The 19,654-nt window shown below is 47.6% G+C and overlaps 1 protein-coding gene across 1 annotated transcript in view; it reads right to left on the reverse strand.

Annotated features, from left to right (window-relative positions):
- The window catches only part of CUNH9orf3 (chromosome unknown C9orf3 homolog), a 306,444-nt gene that overhangs the window by 157,148 nt on the left and 129,642 nt on the right, over positions 1-19,654 (reverse strand). Inside the window, exon 4 of the mRNA XM_008050889.1 lies at positions 2,712-2,901. Within this exon, the coding sequence (XP_008049080.1) occupies positions 2,712-2,901 (190 nt within the window). The remainder of the gene's footprint in view (positions 1-2,711; positions 2,902-19,654) is intronic.

The following is a 19,654-nucleotide window of genomic DNA, read 5'->3' on the forward strand; positions in this document are numbered from 1 at the left end:
AATTCCGATTAAATGAGGGTGCAGCCTGCATCCCACAGGACTGGTGTTCTTCTGCCAAGAGGAAGAGACAACAGAGTACTCTTCGTCTCCACGCGGAGGGGAAAGGCCACATGCGAGCATAGAGAAGAGGCAGCCAGCAGCCACCGGCAAAGCCAGGAGGGGCCTCACCAGACGCCAACCCTGTCAGCACCTCTGTCTTGGACTTCCAGCCTCCAGAACTGTGGGAAACATGCCTTCTGCCTGAGCCACCCAGTCTGCGGGACTTCATTATGGCCTCCGAGGAGATTAACACGCCTGGGAAGGAGTTAAGACTTTATCCGGGCTGATGACAAGTTACACAACTCAGCCCTGCAGCTGACTGACTCAGCCATCCCTGTGGAATGCCCATCGGATCGAGGGGAAGGCTGGCTACCACCTCCTCGTTCCATGACTTCACACGCCCCCTCTTGCCACTCTTTCTGAGGCTCAGTGCTGCAGAGGGAAGTCTCCCAGGCAGCAAAGCGACCCACACAGCCACTGCCGCCAATGCGACCCCCCACCTGCTTCACTGGCACAGCCTGCTGCTGACCAGGAATGTCCCATGAGGTGGCACACCCGCACCTGCCTCACTGGGCACTCTCCTATTGCCAGGAAGGTTTGAGGTGGGCACACACTGGGGCCCAGCACCAGTTCAGTCTCACCCTTAAAGCCCTGGGAGCATAAGTAACCGCAGAGTTACTTATCAGAGGGGCAAACGTGCTCTGGAAACGTTTCCCAACTGTGTGCTAGACTCAAGAATGGTCCCTTTGCCACTGGAGCATTTATGTTTCCATGTCTTGAAGAGCTACTTCATGTACTTCAAAGGAAGCATGAAGAGGTGGGTTGATCCTATGCGGGGTAAGGGAAAAGGAGGGAGAGAAAAAGTGTAACTCCTGCCTTCCCCTCGAGACCCACAACAAAGTCACCACCTCCAAGAAGCCTTCCTGGGTCTGCTCAGACCTCACCTCTCCTACCTTTGAACGCCAACAATATTTGGTATTTGACTCTCTTTTCTAACTTGCTTTCTTCTTCCTTCCACTGCATGCTTTTCTTGTGTCCCAACTAGACTATGGTATGGCTGTGTCTTAGTCACTGTTTTATCCCTACAGATCTAGTACAGAGTGGACACAGATGGTACGCAGCTGTAAGATGTAGCCTGGCTGGCTTCTGTCAGTGGACACGGACACACTTGGGGCAAAGGCAGAACCCGAGCCGGGAGATCAAGGTGTGACCACCTAGAAGTACAGGCAGGGGCAGGGTATAGAGGAACACTGTTTGGGGATGCTTGAGATAAAGCACAGAGGTATCTCGATCAGATGCCTAAGACACAGACACCGGCCAAGACCAGCACGAGTCTGACTATCTCGGAATGGAAGGCCCCCAAGGAAGAGATCGAGATAGAGGCACATTTGACATTAGCCCCTTCCTGAGTGCCTACTGTGTGCAGAGAGGAGGAGAATAAGCATATCTTACCCACTTTCCATGTGCTGGATACTGTGCTACGCTTATTCATACATTATCGCACTCACCCTGCAAGGTTCGGCATTCGTACAGTCATTCTACAACGGGGGAAACTGAGGCCTGGGGAGGGCTCACAAAGCTGGTGAAAAGCAGAGCTGAGATTCAAAGTCTGCTCCAACTCAGAGCCCAGCCTCTTTTCTGTATCTACCATGTAGCCTCTCTTCACAGGACTCCATGGGGCAGGGGACAGTGACATGCACATTGCTAAGAAGAGGACAGAAGACTGAGTGAGACCCAGTCTACTTTAAGTGAGAAAAAAAGAAGCCATCACCTAATATTGCAGGAGTTCAAAGTCTCTGGGAGAATTGTGGGTGAGGTGATCAGTCTGTGCTAGCCAGAGAAGGGGACCTCGAGCTGGCAGATGGAGCATCCTGAACAAAATCATACAGGGATGCACAAGCCTGGAATTTTGGGAAGATGCCAAATAGTCCCGTGAGTGAGAGAAAAGGCTGGTAGGGAAGAAGTGACCCAAATAATAGGAACTTGAAGGCAAGCAGGCAGCAGCGTAGTGGCCCGTTGTACTCATTAAATCTGGTGGTCAGTTCTTTAAGGGAGAATTTAACTGGGAGTGTGTGGATCAGTTCTGTTCTGTTTATGTTTAGTTTGCATACAGTTTTTAAAATTAGCAGCTTCACAGGATAATCCAGATGTATGATCCCCTTAAAAATCTCAAAGTTCAGGCTGTGTTGAGCCCTCTTCCCTTCGACATGACAACTGGTTAGAGCTGAGCAGCGGCTGCCAGCTTGCCATAGTCTTCCCCCGTCCCTAATCTACAACACCAACCCCTTCACTCTAGTTGTGTGCAGACGTCTGAGACCGACTCCTGATTTAGATCTTAATCTCTTTCTTCAAAACACACGTGTGAACCTTGCTTCATGTCTGTGCTCAGATTCTTAGCAGAGAGGCCGTCTCTCACTACCTTCTAAGATAATATTCCCCTTCCCCGGGGGGCTCGTTTTTCTTCATCTGACCCGTTTTACAGATGAATTGGTCTGTCTCCCATCTCTAGATCATGAACCCTGTGGCAAGCAGGGAGCTCTCTTATTTGCTATCTCCCCAGCGAAAACAGTGCCCAGTGCACAGCAGGCACTCAGTACCCAGATGCTGAATGGATGACTACAAAGAGGGTGTGACTCCAGGTAGTGAACTGCTGAGGGTCACTTTCAACCCACCTGCTGTGCTGCCGCCCAGAAGACATCTTCCAAGTGAGTGGCAAAGCCCTCACTCAGCCACTCTTCCGTCCAGTCACGGGCCCCGATGGCCAGGCCAAACCAGGCATGAGCAATCTCGTGGCAGAGACGGGTCCCGCAGAGATGGCTCGTTCCTGTCAGGGAGCTCTGGGAGAGGAAGATGATGTGTGGGCTGTGGAGAGCGGGGAGAAAACACACAGGGTCTTGTCAGAGCCCATCCTGGCGCTACCTGCAGGGCCACTTCCTCAGCCTAGCGAGTCTGCGCTTAGCATGTGCGTGCCGGATCATGACTGGCAGGCTTGCGGCTCAGATGCTTTGAGACATAAACAAGGGGGCAGTTTCTGTTTCTGGCAGTGGCTCCGGTTGCTGTCTCTGCCAAGAGGTTGTCTCCGTCATCAAACGGCTATTACCTGTAATAAGTAACCTGCGCCGAAGTTTTACACTGAAAAAATTACAAGGCAATGGAAGCATTTACTCTGAAATCTGGCCTGTAAAAGAAGAGCAGGTGTGAGAATGTGCAGCCCATGCTGTCAGGAGAGTGATCAAAGAAGACCCTTCAGCCAAAAATCCGCGCAGCTTACAAACAAATTGAGAAGTCATGCAGAAGGACAGAGAAAGCCAAGAAGAACGGAACCCAAAATTTTCCATTCCACACGGGGGCTGGTTATGGAATTAACAAACTAACAGGTACTGTGGAGGACGAGGTTTCCAGGAGACCCAGATAAAGACCGAGTCTCTGCAAGGCGTATCTGCAGTACCCGTAGGTGCTTATAGATTCACACGGCATGCCACAATGATGCTGACAGGGAAAGAATGTTGGGAGTTGACCCGCCCAGGTGTGCAAACGGCCCCAGGGCTGGCACCAGACAGGGAGATTTATCTAATCTCGTTTTTCATGCCTTGTTTTAAGACCCCAAATACCATGATTAAAACTGCATGGATGAAATGGGGGGGGGCTGAAGAAGAAAGAGGCCAACCATGCCTCCTATGCACCCACCTTCGGCATTTCTAGTTTTTTCCAGGACTTGTTTACAGCCTCCCTAATGAAGAATCTGCTCTGAAAACATCGCTCCCCCGTCAACTGAATGAAAACAGTTGTGAAACCTCCCAAATTAAGCAACTGCACACACCGGTTCTTTCCTTCCAAAGCCATTTATTTGCCATCGTGTCGGCTCCACACAAGCCAAGACTGCTTGCAGATTCCTCTTCCGCCCCCACGGCCACCATTAGAGGAAACCCCACCTATATTTCCCCTGCACAACATCACCCATTCAGCTCAGAGAGCTCAACTGCAATCGCGGGAGTCTCGTCTGCCAAAACAGACAGCTTTCATGGGAGATAATAACAGGGCAGGCACGCACATGGAAAAGCAACCGCCAGGCGCTCTGAAGAGTCCACCGGAAACCCCAGAAATTACAATGGAGTTGGGGCATTTAGACAAAGGTGCGAAGCAACAGGCACCAACAGTAGTTCAGGTCATTAACTCAGGAAAAAAAAACCGGATGGGAGGGAGGGAGGAAAGGGGGGAGGGAAGGGAAAGACAGAAAGAAGGGGGGAGGGAGGAAAGAAGGTCTGAGAGGCACAGGAGCTAAGTCACCCCATGGAGAAGACAAACTGTAGAACCTGGCACTTTCCAGTAAATGACCCCTGGCTCTGGCATCTGCAGTGCTACAAAGAGAAGCCACAGAAATGTACCGAGTAAATAACATTCCAGACATACTGCTGGCAGCACTTCACCCTTTTGGCTAGAACAAAACAGAAGTAACTTCAGGCCTTATAAACAGGCTTAAAGGCAAGCCCGCGTGGGAAGGCTTCGCCAGCCAGAGTTAGACATGCACACGCCCTCGCAGAGCCTGGGTGATGGACCACTCAAGCCAGGAGGTTTCTACAAGTGGGTAACAGTGAAATCACAGCAAGGCTGATCGTGAAGAAAAAGGCTGCACTGTCCGGGGGTACCTGCCTGCTGTTCTGTCCTGGCGTGGGAGCACAGCCAAGGCCCATGCATGCAAACGTAAGTCTGCGAGGGCCTGAGGCATGCACAGAAGCGGCCGTGTGGGGGCTGGCATTTCATTTTCCTGCCCTTTCGTTCTCTCCCCTTGAACAGTCCTTGTTGTGTCCACCAGACTTCCTTCCCCACCCTTCAGTACTCGGCTGATACCGCCCCAGCTCGGTGCATCCAGGTCACGGAGGGTCAGGCTCAGGACAGACTGGAATTCAACCTAAATTCCCATTTCCCATCCTCAAACCTTTCTTCTGAGCTGGGGATAAGTGTATTTCCTACTGTCCGTTCAGGGAGACCAAGCTTAAACATCCTCCTGGATCGGAAGGAAGGGTGTTTAACTTGATATAAATGACCCTATTATCAGTAGAAAACATGACCTTCTCCCTGAAAAGCAATTTTCCGGTTGGGAACCTGGCTCTAAATCCTCCAGCGGCCTGTTGCCCTCTAAAGTTGGGTTTTACTTGCTGGATGCCTGCGACTATTTTCCTACGAAGGAAATGGTTTCTTTCTTAAAAGTGAATTAAAAACATGGAGCAAGGTCCTGATAACCTTTCTCAAGGGCTGTGAGCAAAATTTGTGCACCAAAGGACCCACAGAAAATTCCTTCAAGACGTTCTTTCCTTCCTTTTGACCCTCAATGCCAGAGTTGCTCATGTTTAGTAAACCTTTTAAACCTCATCTTTTTGAAACTGCTTTTCTTGGACAGGGAGTGAAGAAGAGTATACTAATGTTCGTCAGTTCACTTTAAGAAGTAATATGAAATATCTCTTGCCCGACAGATAAGTTACCTCACGTCCACCCTCGAAACAGAATGAACTTCTAGAATCTTCTACCCCTACTTTAACCTTGATTCATAGGCTAACCCCTTGGCTCTTCACATATTCTTGTGCTCTCAGAGTTGTATTCACGGTCCTAATCCGCCAGCTGGGGATCAGTCTTCACCCTGACAAGGCCCATTGGAAATCAGAGTTTCTTTTTTTTTGTCCCCTGACAGGGTCTGTGTCAACTGCCTCTACAAATGCCAGACTGCCGATTCATCATCGCTACAGAGGACGACAGAAGACAATCACTTTAATAATATCCTTATCCTAAGAGCATTTCCTTCGTTCTTTTTTGAAATCACAGCATTTACCATTTTCCCCAAGTAAAAGATGGGCAGGAAAGTGATATTTTAAACCTCAAAAAGCACAAGCCCTCTTGCTTGTATTCTCCACCACAAACTCTCTTTGGCTCCAAGTGTAGGGGAGAAGGGCGTGGGCAGGCAGGGGGTGGTGCGAGCCACATGGGCCACGTGTTGTCATTTTTTCCCGGGAGACCACCGGCGGGGCTGCCTCCTCGCAGAGGCCAAGCAGATTGCGTGTCTGCCACCTTGCCCTTCGGGATTAAAAATATCGTGTCTGGTCTGAAAACACTTTCTCCAGACTGTTCCTGAACGCTACCTACCCACCCAGATTAGAATGCTGCGGCCGCTAATCTAAAACATGCTTCGAGCAGAGGAGGAAGGAGAGCCTTCATTACTCCCAGGAGCTGCTCCAATCCTTCGGGAGGAATTCAATTTGGAACGGAAATGGAGAATTTCATCAGATCTTAAGTAGGAGCTGGTGTTTGATTTATTTCTACTTTTTCCAGGGAGACCTGGCTGACATGGCCCATCCTTTTGCTCAGGGAATGATATAGCACTTTGCAGCCCCAGCCCGATGCTGCTGCCACAGCCAGCCAAACAGAGCAGGCCGGGCATGGGTGGAATGGAGAGGGCAGGAAATTGACTTTGGTTAAGGACAAGAAGAGCTCACAGGCCACCCCTCTCATTATACGGGAGCAGATTCCAATTCCCCTCATGGGGAGCAAATTCACTTTTCAAACAGATCCTTGGGAGGCGTCACACAGACATATTTATCAAGCTTGAACTTCTTGTGGGGTCAACATTTTTCATAATTTCAACACCATGTGGAGCCCGATATCCCAAGATAGGAAAAAGGAAGAACCAAGAGAGAGGGAAACCAGGCTTCTTTCTCGGTAAGGCCCAATGGGATAGATAGTTCTGAGGGTCTTGTGCTCATGGGAAAGCAACTTCTGTTTGTGTGACTTAATTACTTGCTAATTTAAATTGGATAGCTGAAAGGCAGACTCACAATAGCCTGGAGGATAAGAAATCCTTACTCTTTCCTCTATAAGGTGTTTTCTCTTTCCTCTCTAAGGTGTGAAGTGACATATGACAACACTTCAACCAATGCATTTACAAACCAAACAGTAGGCTCCTGCTTCTTCCTCCTGAATGAAATCCCTTGGTCCCTCTTTCCTGAATGAGTCTAATGCAGGAGCTGCATCTGCAGTCTTGAACGCAAAGGGGTGGCCCAGGAGATCTGGCAGGACCCTCTGCCCTTGGGCCTCGAGGAGACTGTTCAGAAGGAAGAGTCATCCAGCAGTTCACCACATCTGGCACCTGGCTGTGGTCGCATGGTACATAATCTTTAAACTGGAGGCTTAGGAGACCAGGGAATATTCTTTTGGGGATATGGGACTTTCAGTAATCTCAAGTCGAAGTTCTAAAAGCTTGAAGAAAACTTGCAGTTTCTGGTCAACATTTAAGGGGGCCTAGGTTTGAAATTTTCTTTTAAAAATTCTGAAGCACAAACAGGCAGTAAAGCATCCGCTCATTTGCCTGAACAAATTTGGGCTCAAACATGAACGTGGCAGAGAGTGACTAAGGAAAGCCCTAAGGCCCCGCATTCCATACACTTGTACCAAAAACAGCTCTTCCTTCTAAAGACTCATATTGCTTGAGTGTTTGCTACATGCCAGGCCCTGTATTTTACACACATCATCTCACTTGGTCTACCCTACAACCTCAGAATTTAATTACTACTACCAGATTTTACTCTCTCATTTCACAGATGATGAAAGTGAGGCGAAGTGACCAGCCCCCGTCCCTCTGTGCCAGCTCAAGTCCAGGGATGCCATGGCCATTGCTGCCCCAGGAGCTCTGTCTTCAGAATCCACCAAAGGGAAGCCACCAACCACTCCCTAGGACCTCTGTTCCCCAAATCTACATCACAGCCAGACTGTCCCAAGGTTACCAGGCCTTTTGATCAACAAAAAAGCTTCAGCCTCTTCCTGGTGAGAGGAGGGTAGGAAAACAGGAAAGGGGGGACTTGGCAAGATGGAAGGGTAGCATCGCCATTCCACTGTTGATACCCCCCCCAAAGCCTAAATTCCAAAACTCAAAGCCTAGCTCTTCATAACCCTGTCTTATGTTGGGAGACCCTAGTGGGTCACTACAGGGGCATGCTTTAGACAAGTAGGTGCAAGGGTGCTTAGGTTAGTCCCTAGCAGATGACTCCAGGAGCCCAGGAAGGGTGACATGCTGGTCTGCCTCTCTCTAACCCCCATCCCACCTATTTTTTGAAGCCTGATAGTCTTTTCAAGGAAAGAGGGTTTAAAGCAGACCACAAACTCAAAGGGCTATAGAAGCCAAAGCGATAACATAATGAGGGCAGTAGATAATGAGACAGGGAAAGCGGATAAAAAGATGGGAGACGTAGACTAGAAGGGTAGAGAAGGAGACGAAGGAAGTAGATCAAGAGATAAGAGAAGTGAAGAACATGATGAAGAAAGTATAAAAAGATAGAGGAAGTGACAAGGAGATGAGGGAAGAAAAAAAATGAAGCAGATAAAAAAAGAAGAAACAACTAACCAGATGAGGGAAGTAACAGAGGGAGAGAAGGAGATAACGTAGGGAAGGTAGGCAACAAAAGGAAAGAAGCCGAAGCCAAGCCAGGGAGGTGTCTACCAAGGTGAAGGAAGGAGAAATGAGGCCAGGAAGTGGAAGTGATAATACTGGGAAGCAGAAAACTACAAGAGGGAAGCAGATGACAACCAGGGCAAATGGACAACGACGTTTAAAAACACGATGCCAAGGCATAGGAGCCCCAAGTCTGTAATATCTGGTTTTATCTTAGGAGAAGAGGCGTGTGGTTTCATTTCATGTGCAGGTGTAAATACTGATGCCTGGATCCTACCACGCTCACGGTGGGTGCTCGTGGGAGACAGGGAAAGGCTCCAGAGCTGAGCGCAGATGAGATAACAGTGAGAAGGGGAGAGGCACAGGGGGTGGTGGAACTGGGGACACCAACACATTGTCCTCAGCTTCACAATGTGGTTTAGTGCTGGCCTTGGCCTACTGCTAATGGGAAAAACAACAGCACAACAATGACAAAACACACCTTTGGCTCAGCAGCAGTTCCGAAAACCATAACGAGTGCTCAGCTAGAACCGATAAGCAGAGCAGGGAGCATCTCACTTCTGCATTGCTGGACAACACACCCAGAGAGAATGTTGTCTAGGCTTCAGCCTTGCCTGCCAAATGGGGCAGTGCTAGTGCTCAACTCTCAGCAGTGGGTCCCACCAACCTCAGGCTGCCCTGCCTTAGCAAGGGCGGGGGTTGGCATCTGGTGGTCATGGCAACCTTAACGAGGTCATAAATCTGTAAGTGAAAAGTCTCGGGTTTTAAAGCTAAAGAATCGGCGGTAAAAAAAAGTATTTGAATTTTCCAACCAGATTTGGACCCCTTTCCCTCTCTGCGTCTTCAAGTACATGTTCTGCTTGAAAGTACACATTCTGGAGCCTCACAGATGAGAACAAAGAGACACCGTTTTCTGAAGTTACTGAACATTCTGGAGACTATACATTTTGGACCTCAGGGGACACACCCATATGCCCACATCATATGAACAAATACTTATGGTAGTTGAACATGTCTTTTGAATCATCTCTAAATTACTTGCGAACAGAAAGCTGAGTGTTTTCTGCAGGATCTAAGAACTCTTCTGGCAAGTAAGCAATTACCAATTCAAATATGTTGGCAGCCTCCATTGGAGCACGTGGACGACAAAATGGGATTCCTTCTTCACTCCCTCACCTCCCCCCCGCCCCCACCCCTGTCCTCTCCAACCAGGGCGATGATGTTTGTTCCCATAAAAAGAGCTAATATAATTAGCCTCCTCTGTGATACAGGGAAAATCTTCATTTAATAAAATAACGCATTTTGCTTCATTCCCAGAACGGCAATAAGACGGCACAACCAAGAGCCATAATAGCTCATCCAGCTGGTTTTCACGGCATGTATGAGAGCCCGTCATTTGTGGCCATGTGGAGGCCTGGAAAGTGGCTTCATGAAGGGACACGCTGGGGCAGACTGCAGCCACCCTCAGCAAGAACTGTCTGGTTACTGGTTTCCTTTGAAATATACTCTTTGCATCCACAAATCAAGTCTTCCCATGTTCCTGGTCTCAAAAAAGAAGTTGTGGGGATTTCCCGAAGAGTACTCGGAACTTAATTGGAGAGGGAGGCATCGGTTGTTTCCAAAACTGACAGCAAGCATCCAAGCCCCAGCCAGACACTCTGGGAAACTGAAAACCCGAGATACAGTCAGGAGTATGTTGACTCGTCCTGCTGGGGCTGGTGAAAGAACACATGAAGCAGAAAGGCCAGCCTGCATGGCAACGACTGGGCACAACAGAGGCGCTGCAGGCTGATGGAGAGTTCGGGAAGCAGAATGTTGAGTGGAAGAAACCACAGGTTTCCTCTGCTAGACAGCCACACTGTCAACTAGGTTTCAAAGCAGGAGGTTACTTTGGGTAGGAACAAACAACAGAGCTGCCTTGGGGACCAGGGCATTCAAATAGGCTCTGTAATTAAACCAAAATTAGATCTGGGAAAACAGTTCTGAAGGCAGATGAGTTCTAGTATTCCCGGACAGCTGGGTGGAGGCAGTGGGGCTGAAGATGGGGAAGAAAGCGAAGAAAAATGAAACAATGACGATACGAAACACTTAGATATTGTTTCCTTTCTCCGGGGCAAAGTTCTAAGTACTTGATGTTCACAAACTCACTCAATTCTGCAAACAACCCCGTGGAAAGAAATTATCATCATCCCTACTTTTACTCATAAGTAAACTAAGCCACAGAGCATCGATGTCACTTGTTCAGGATCCCACAGTTAGTATGTGTCAAGGCTGATTCAAATACAAGCAGCCTGGCTCATACACATGTTCTGCTTATCAACATTAGTGTGTGCCAGCATCACCTGGAGGCGAGGTTGCTCGATAAAGACCAGCACACCCAGTTAAATTTGAATTTCAGATAAACAATGAATAATTTTTTGGTGTGTGTTTCATGTAATATTTGCTAAACCTGGCACCTCTATCTGGAAGGCTTGTTAAAACATCGCTGGGCCTCACCCCGGGAGAGTCTTATTCAGTAGGCCTGGGTAGGGCCCAAGAATCTGCATTTCTACCGAGTTCCCAGGTGATGCTAACTTTGCTGGTCCAGGAATCACTCTCTGAGAGCTACCGCTCTACAATATGGTGCTATACAGCATTTTTAAAACTCCATTGCCAGAGGTTTTTGTTTTGTTTTATTTTTGAGTTGGGAGTCTCATTTTGTCACCCTGCATGGATGGGAATGCCACTCGGCAATGAATCCCACCCTTTTTATTAGCAAATGGCTGGGGTTCAGTGTCATAATCACCACTAACTGCCACCTTGACCTCCGGGGCTCAGGTGATCCTTCCACCTCAACCTCCTGAGTAGCGCATGCCACCATACCTGGCTAAGTTTTTGATTTTTTTGTAGAGACAAAGTCTCGCTATGTTGCCTAGGTTGGTCTCAACTCCTGGTCTTAAGCAATCCTTGAAGGCCTCCCAAAGTGCCGGGATTATAGGCATGAGCCACCACGCCCAGCCAAACTGCCAAGTTTATAAGGGAGAAGATTTTACCTAGAAATTCATATTTTCAGCCAGGTGTGGTGGCATGTGTCTGTAGTCCAGCTACTTAGAAAGCTGAGGCGGAAGGATCACCCGAGCCCAGCAGGTCGAAACTGCGGTGGCCGTGAGTATGCCACTGTACTCCAGCCTGGGCAACAAGAATGAGATTCCAACGCAAACAAACAAAAAAAATTCCTTATTTTCAAATTATACTGAAAATTTGAAAGACTTGGCCACATTAGGCCCACATTCTTTTTTTAGGACCTGACACATATTTATTTTTTACACACACACACACACACACACACACACACACACAGTCCCTGTCAAAGGGCAATATTTTGTCATCTCCTAAGGAAAATACTAAGATAAGCATTACGGATCATTTCAAAGATAAGAATACAGCAGGTTCATGTTGTGGTTCATCTTGGTAAAATCTGTGGAGTGGCCCAGATCTATGTGGGTGTTTCCCACGGTAGGCCCACATTCTTATGCAGCTGGCCCTTTCAAAGGAGACTAAGGCTCTCTAGTTTGCTGTGGTCCCAATCAGTCTCTCCTGTCTCTCTGCACCAGCAGAATCTACTTGTCACTTACAATCGTGAGTGCGCTTTTTTCCTTCTTACAGCAGGATAAAGTGAAAAGTGAAATATTTCTCAAATCCATGTTTCCATCCATGCAGACAGAGAAGACCAAGAGTTTCTTAGAGGATGTTCTATTCATTCACTCACTTATATATGCTGCCTGACCCCTTATCAGCATTTGAATTTAACTTCTTGTTTAGTTTTCCTTATGAAAAATTCTACAGTCAACCTTGTTGATAGCTATAAAATGATTTAGCAAACACTTGCTTGACAGAAAGGGCAAAAACACAAACTTCTGCCGAGTTCAGGTCAGTCACTACAAATTCCATATTACTAAGGGTGGAATTAATTAAGTTTATTGTATTTTTCAAATCCAAACACAGTTTCAATTATTACTAGCCACTAATGGCTTATAATGAAGGCAGAGCTTGTTAACTAAGCAAACAACTGGCATGTTTGTTTAAAGTGTAAATAGAAGGAAAATTCATGAATTAAATGAATGAATTCACTGATTGTTCTCCCTTGGCTGTAAAGGCGCATTCAGCTGCCACAATATATATCACCACCTTTGTTAAGAGGATTAGCCTGCTCTGGTTATCTTTATCCAGTCAGAGATCTTCTTAGTGGTTGCTTACAAAGTAAATGTCTCTCTTAATTTCTCAAAGTACTCATCTGCATCAACAAATGCCATTAAGGATAAGGGATCACCTGGCTATTGAGGAGTCATAAATAATTAAATTGTAAAGAACAATAGCATATTTTCTCATCTCAACTGGGGACTCCATGATAGACCAAGGCAGCACACTTGTCCACATAAAGGGACAAAGTGCCTTATATTTCCCAGGGTGGTCCTATAAAGTATGGGACAGATGGTCATTCTCAGAGGGATTCAACTTAACAGCATTTCCCTTTAAAGGGTAATAAACCTCACCAGAAACAAAAATAAACAAATAAAAGAGTTTGCTCTCCAAAGTCCTGGTTTTAACTAACCTTTTCAAGTAAAATTACGAGCCCCGTATTTCTTCTCTCCAAATGGAATGCATCAGGTTTACTGGATGCCTATAGCGAAATACCAGTTCTCTGGAAGGTTCCCTTGATTCATCACTCCTTGGATGTGTTCACCATGGTCAAAGCGTGGGTGAGGATCACTGGAATTCCTTTCCTTCTAAATAATTCTTCTTAGCCGGGCTCGGTGGCTCAGCCTATAATCTCGTGCCTTTGGGAGGCTGAGGTGAGTGGACTGCCTGAGCCTGCGGGTTTGAGACCCGCCTGGGCATCTTGGTGAGACCTCATCTCTACAATAAATCAAAATGAGCCGGGTGTGGTAGCGCGCGGCTGTAGTTCCAGCTACTTGGAAGGCTGAGGTGGAGGGATGGCCGGAGCCCAGCCACTGCACTCCAGTCTGGGCGACAGAGTGAGACTCCAACTCAATAATAATAATAATAATAATAATAATAATAATAATTCTTGCCATGTCCCCATTCCTAGGTGGTTGCCTTCTTGAGATCTGAAAGGCACCCAGGTCTGTTTGGAACATATTCAGCTGCAAGTCATACAGCGAACACTGGCACACACAGAGGAGAGATTGTTTTGTTTTGTTTTGTTTTGTTTTTCCTTCTCTAGAACAAGACCTCTGGAGGAGGGCGGTTGGTAGGGCTGGCTCAGGGACTCAGCAATGCAGCCGTAGCTGTAGATTTTTCCATCCCCTCACTCTTTGTTCCTAGCACATTCGCTGCTTTCGTCATGTTGCCACCTCGTGCTCACATGTTGGCCACCACGGCTCCAGGCATCACGCTTACGTTCAACATTAAAGAAATGTGAGGATGCCGTGCTAGAACACTGATCCCTTCATCAGGAGAGCAACCTTTCCTAGGAAGCCCGCAGCCGGTTTCCACTCTTATTTACCGCTAGCTACAAGGCAGCATGGGAAAGATGGCTTTTGATGTTTTCTGATTCTACAGTGGAGGTTGGACGAGAGTGTGACCCTCTTTCTTACTACAGCAGAAAGTCCATCCTTGGGTCATCTTCTAGAATGCAAATACTTTAGGAAGGGATAATACACTCATAACTCACACCGAAGTGTGACGTATCACATTGTATCTTTCTAGGCAAGAGGCGTTCCAAACATGGGGGCTGGGGGATGGGCAAGTAAGGGTACCTCAAAGACACTGGCTACCTACTTCCCAACTTTGCCTCATGCTGGCTGGCATTCGTACCTTCATACCCTCCACTGATAAAGCTAGTGGCAGTACTATATACTGCGGTGGTTTTTAAGACTCAGACTTTGGGGACAGAGCCCTGGGTCGACCCCTCTCTCTCTCACTTATGAGCTGCATCACTGTATTCATTTCTGAGGGCAGCTGTCACAAATTAACACAAATATGGTGGCTTAAAGCAACACAGATGCACTCTTTTATAGTTCTGCAGGCCCAAAGTCTGACACAGGTTGCATTGGGCTGAAATCTATGGTGCTAGAAGTTAGGACACTGGGCTGGGTGCAGTGGCTCAAGCCTGTAATCCTAGCACTTTGGGAGGCCAAGGCAAGAGGACTGCCTGAGCTCAGGAGCTCGACACCAGCCTGGGCAACTTGGTGAGACCTCTTCTCTACATAAGATTCAAAAAAATCAGCCAGGTGTGGTAGCACGTGCCTGTAGTTCCAGCTACTTGGAAGGTTGAGGCGGACGGATTGCCTGAGCCCAGTAGGTCAAGGCTGCGGTGGCCGTGAGCGTGCCACTGCACTCCAGCCTGGGCGACAGAGTGAGACTCCAACTCAAAAAAGAAAAGAAGTCGGGACACTGGTTCCTGTGTGTGTGTGTGTGCGCTGGGTGGGTGGCGCCTGGAAAAAGAGTGGGGGTTGTCTGGGTTGCCGGTCAGATTGTGTTTCTTGGCCAGGGTGCGAGCCACAGAGGTGTGTTCAGTATGTGACCGTCCAACAAGCTGTATATTTCAGACACACTTCTTCTGCATGTGTTATGTTGCAATTAAAGGTTAAAAACAAAAAGACAAATAAATACCCTAGGAAGTCTCCATCTCCATGGATAAACTGGGGCAAAAATGAAGGCAGAGCCCTGTCAGTGGGGACAGAACTGGGACCAGAGACTGGGCAGCCTATCCCCTACTCCTCTGAGTTTAAGGCACTTGAGGCCAATTTCCAACACTCATTATATATTTGAAATCTCTTGAAGCAACTTTTTAAAAATTTGCTTCTGCCATAAAGTCGCATTTCTATTGCGAGTGAAAGGCACCCTGTATCCTTCAGACACACCTGTAAAAACAGAACTGATACTGTCTTATATCCCCATCTGCTTCATTTTCTTTCAGACACAGTGAAAAACATGCCACAATAATAAACCCCTTTTCCGTCCTGACCAGCTGGAAAATTACGTTATGACTGAAATGACATCATTCAGCTACGACACCGAGCCAGCAGCTGCTCTGAGAAATCTGGGTGAGACAGTGACAGCATGAATGTGAACGCCACTCAGCAATGAATCCCACCCTTTTTATTGGCAAACTTTTTTTTTAATTACCATGACATTTTGAAAATGAAACTGTGACAGCTACATCTTCTGAGACCATTGATTACCCAACATCTCTTATCTCTGAAATGAACCACACTGGCCAGGGTTGTCCTGTTTCAAAACAGGGAAGACCAGCATAGGGAAGGAGAACACTCATTTTAAATGGCTAGTTCCAGAGGAAACTAAGTGCCTGGGGGCCAGGGCCAAGGCACTGGTAGCTCTAGGAGATGCCTTAGGGCTCCCCCATCTCTATCTGTTTGTCTCTAAAGTGACTTCAATTAGTAGCAGGATAATCATACCATAAGTAGTCATGGTAACAGTATCTACAATAAAACTCTTTTCTGGAGATTGTTGATGCATAATACTCTGGACAAAAATCCAGCATACAAGGCCTGACCCTCCTCCACCTTTTCAGCTTTTTAGGTTGGACCATATGAAATTGCTGTTATGTGACCATCTTCAACCTCCCAAAACCGGCATTTTCACGTGGTTCATCCCAATAGTCTGCTCCCTACCCCAAGACTTTCTTCTGCAGAAACATCAGCTGCCGTGAGACCTGGGGAAACGCCTACACTTCTCAAGCAGCAGAGAATCAGAAACACTGCTGTTTCTGTCTAAGAGTGTAGACGACCCTTTGTTGCCCTCAGTAAGAGCTGGATCCTAGGCCAGGCTGGTGTACCCTCTGTCCTCTGCCCGCTCGACGTGGAACCAGCCGCCTTAGGTGAAAAGCACATCCTCAAGTCAACAGCAAAAGCAGGAATAGCCAGAGCAGGGAGACTGGAACCACAGTGAGCCCTGAGCCCTGAGGGAGGCTGAAGGGACTGGAGTGCTGGCGTGGTAAGCTCACCTGAGAGCCACTTGCAACCCCAGAGAGGGCAGGGGGCTGGGACTTCCCTGCTGGGGGCCTCGCTGGGTGGAAGTAGTTCAGGTGACCAGCCCGCCACAGCTGCCTGACTCTGCCACATGGGCGTGGAGGGCCCGGGTGAGAGGAGGCACACTGTTTCAGAGCCACTGGCCACAGGATGCGGATGCATGCCCCCTTCGGTGGGCCAGCTGCAAGGAGGACTCTGAGAAAGAGAACAGGTTGTTCGGTTGGAGGATAAGAGGTAAGCGGGAGAGGTGAGACTGAACAGAGTACTGCCCACGAGAAGAAAACTAGCTTGGAGGAGGAAGAGTGAATCGGGGAAGTGACCCCCAGATTGCCGCTGCATGACCAGGCGCGGCCATGGCTCTCAGCAGTCCTGCCATAGCAGGAACAGGTCCAAGATGGGCTGGGGTGGGAACATGAGCTAGTGCAGAAGCTGGGGCAGGCGGAACTGGCTCTCCAATGAGAAGGACTCTTAGAGGCCAGACCCTTTCTCATTCTCCTATGAGAGAACAAGGCCCAGCAAGACCGCGTCCTTCCCATCGCAGGGTGGGACCTGCTGTGTGCCGCGGTTAACTCATCTCAGGCCTAAGTCTGCAAGGCAGTTTCTATTTTTTTTTTTTTTTTTTTGAGTTGGAGTCTCACTCAGTCGCCCAGACTGGAGTGCAGTGGCCGCTCCCAGCCACCGCAGCCTCGCCTGCTGGGCTCCGGAAATCCTTCCACCTCAGCCTTCCGAATAGCTGGAACTACAGGCGCGTGCTACCACGCCCGGCTGATTTTTAAGGCAGTTTCTTTAAAACGGTCGACAAAGGCCCAGTCACATCAGAACCAAGGAACACCTTTCGCCTGAAACTGACAACTCACTCCACGCTAGAAGCTTGTGGCGACTTAGGGCAGAATCACTGCATACCTTCCTCTGCAGCCACGTGAGCAAACGCTTCTGGGATAGAAGTTACACTGTGTCACAGTGGCTGACTACCGAGGCGTTCACTCTGGGAAGACTTGGCCTTTATTCCAGTGGACAAAGAGCTATCTTTGTTTCAGCCGCATCGTTTGTGTTTGTTTGTTTTGGTGGTGGTTGTTCCCAGTTTCATGTAAGAGGAAAATAACAAATGAAAGGAAAATGCTTCAAACTATTTTCCTGGTGTAAAAGGTGTCACATTTTTCATAGTTGTATAACTATAATGGTTTACCTAACTGTTTTCAAATTTTCTCCTGTTCTTTCATTCTTTTTTTTTTTTTAAGGTTCCAAACATTCACCTTTGGGTGGCACACATCTGTAAGCCTGGCATAAAGAAAAACTGGGTTACGCTGGAGCGTCAACGTGCATAGCCTTAACTACAGCATGTTTGGTTTTGTAAACACTATGGTGTGTGAAATAAAATATTAATAGCCATTACCTCACCTCTTCTGAGAACAGACCTGAGTCACAGTCTTGTGTGGCGTGATCTCCACACATGCGCCTTGCCGAGAACGCAGCTCGCGGTAGGAGGCCATTGCAGCCTCAGAACAGGCAGGACTAAGCCCAGTGTGTGTTTCAATTCCATAAAGTCACAGGGCACACTGTTTATTTTGGAGACCAAGCTCAGTTCTTCTGAATTTATCACCTATTACACATTTTAAGACTAATCACCTAAAAATGTACTAGGAGACACTATTTTTGACTCAGAAAGGAAAATATTGGAATAAGACGAACATCTCTGTTATTTATTAGATTTGCAATCACTCAGCTGAACTCTCTTGACATTCAAAGGCCCCAGAACGTTTGTGTTAATGAACATGCGAGGGGGACCACCCCCAAAAATGGAATTTATTTATAAAAAATTGTGAATTTATTCTTTCATGTTTACACTTCAGTCACCTTCAAAGGTCTCTCCGTTTGATACAATACACCTATCGAGATGCTTTTTCCACTGCTCAAAGCAGTTTTTGAACTCATCAATTTTGATGCCTTTTAGGACTTCTGCCAGTTTTTGTTTCACCTCTTCCACATTGGCAAAACATTTCCCTTTGAGACCTTTTTTCATCCAGGGAAACAAAACCAAGTCACTTGGGGTAAGATGGGGTGAACAGGGAGGGTGTGAAATGGGGGTCATGCCATATTTGGTCAAAAACTGCTGAATACCCGGTGCAGTGTGGGCAGGTGTGCTCGTAAATCACCCATCATTAAATGGGCAAACTCGATGAAAGAAGTAAAAAAAAAAAAATTCACTGAAGCTGAAGCCTCTCACAACACTACTTGGTACACTGGTGGTACACTGACGGATTCCTAGAAAATTTGCCTAGCAAGTCTGTGCTACAAGGGGCCTGCCCTCCAAAAGATAACTCTGGTTATTTTGGGGTCCTGGGGTCCCCCCTCATATTTCCAATGCCCCATATTTGTGCATTGCAAATGGACATAATTAATATTCAAGCTTGGCGTGGATAGGGTTAAGTATGTCAAAGACATTTAGCTTCCTGGGGCTTATGGTCGGTCTGAAGTCCCCATCTTCCCCCGCTCTGCATGGCTACTGTCTTCTTGACAAGCCTTAAGTTCTCAGGGGCTTAAAAAACAACTGACAGTTTGGGGTATGGAGAACGATGATTACAGAGCAACTTAAATGAAAAAATACAAGTCAGTGGCCACCCCAGCACCTGGCACACAGTAAACACACCCCATTGTCTGCTCCCTTCTCCTTCCCTGCCTTTTACTCTCTCTTAGATTGATAAGTGCTTTCAAGTCAGTGTTTAGAATCGATTCTTCAAATCCCCCCTGAGATAGTGTCAAGTGAACATTCCGCTTTTATTGGCGAGTTTCTGAGCGAGGGAGGACGGAGAAATTGCTCTGCCGGGCGGGATCCTGGCACGGTCAGGGCCTGGACCAAAGCGCTCTCCACCACAGCTTAGTGGCGGGGCTCCGGGGTGAAATTGCTTCTTTAGGTGGCCTGCCATACCAAGGTGTGTTTTTTAAATCTGTGCAATAAAATTTAGTGTGGTTGGAGAAGCAGCGACAGCCAGGAACCCACCCACAGGCAAATGACGTCAAAAAACTAGAGGGAAACATTGGGCTTCTCTGTTCTCCAGAAGCTTCTGCTATGTTAAGCAACCTGAGAAGGAAGCTGACTTTCCATTAAAAAACAGCCACTTTGGCAGTCGACAGAGACAGCCTGGTGTCTTATACTTCCCCTCTCAGGAAAAGTGGGGAAAATAATTTC

The sequence above is a fragment of the Carlito syrichta genome, unplaced genomic scaffold (genome assembly GCF_000164805.1).
Source record: "Carlito syrichta isolate Samal-C Ts95f unplaced genomic scaffold, Tarsius_syrichta-2.0.1 Scaffold153948, whole genome shotgun sequence".
Taxonomy (NCBI): Eukaryota; Metazoa; Chordata; class Mammalia; order Primates; family Tarsiidae; genus Carlito; species Carlito syrichta.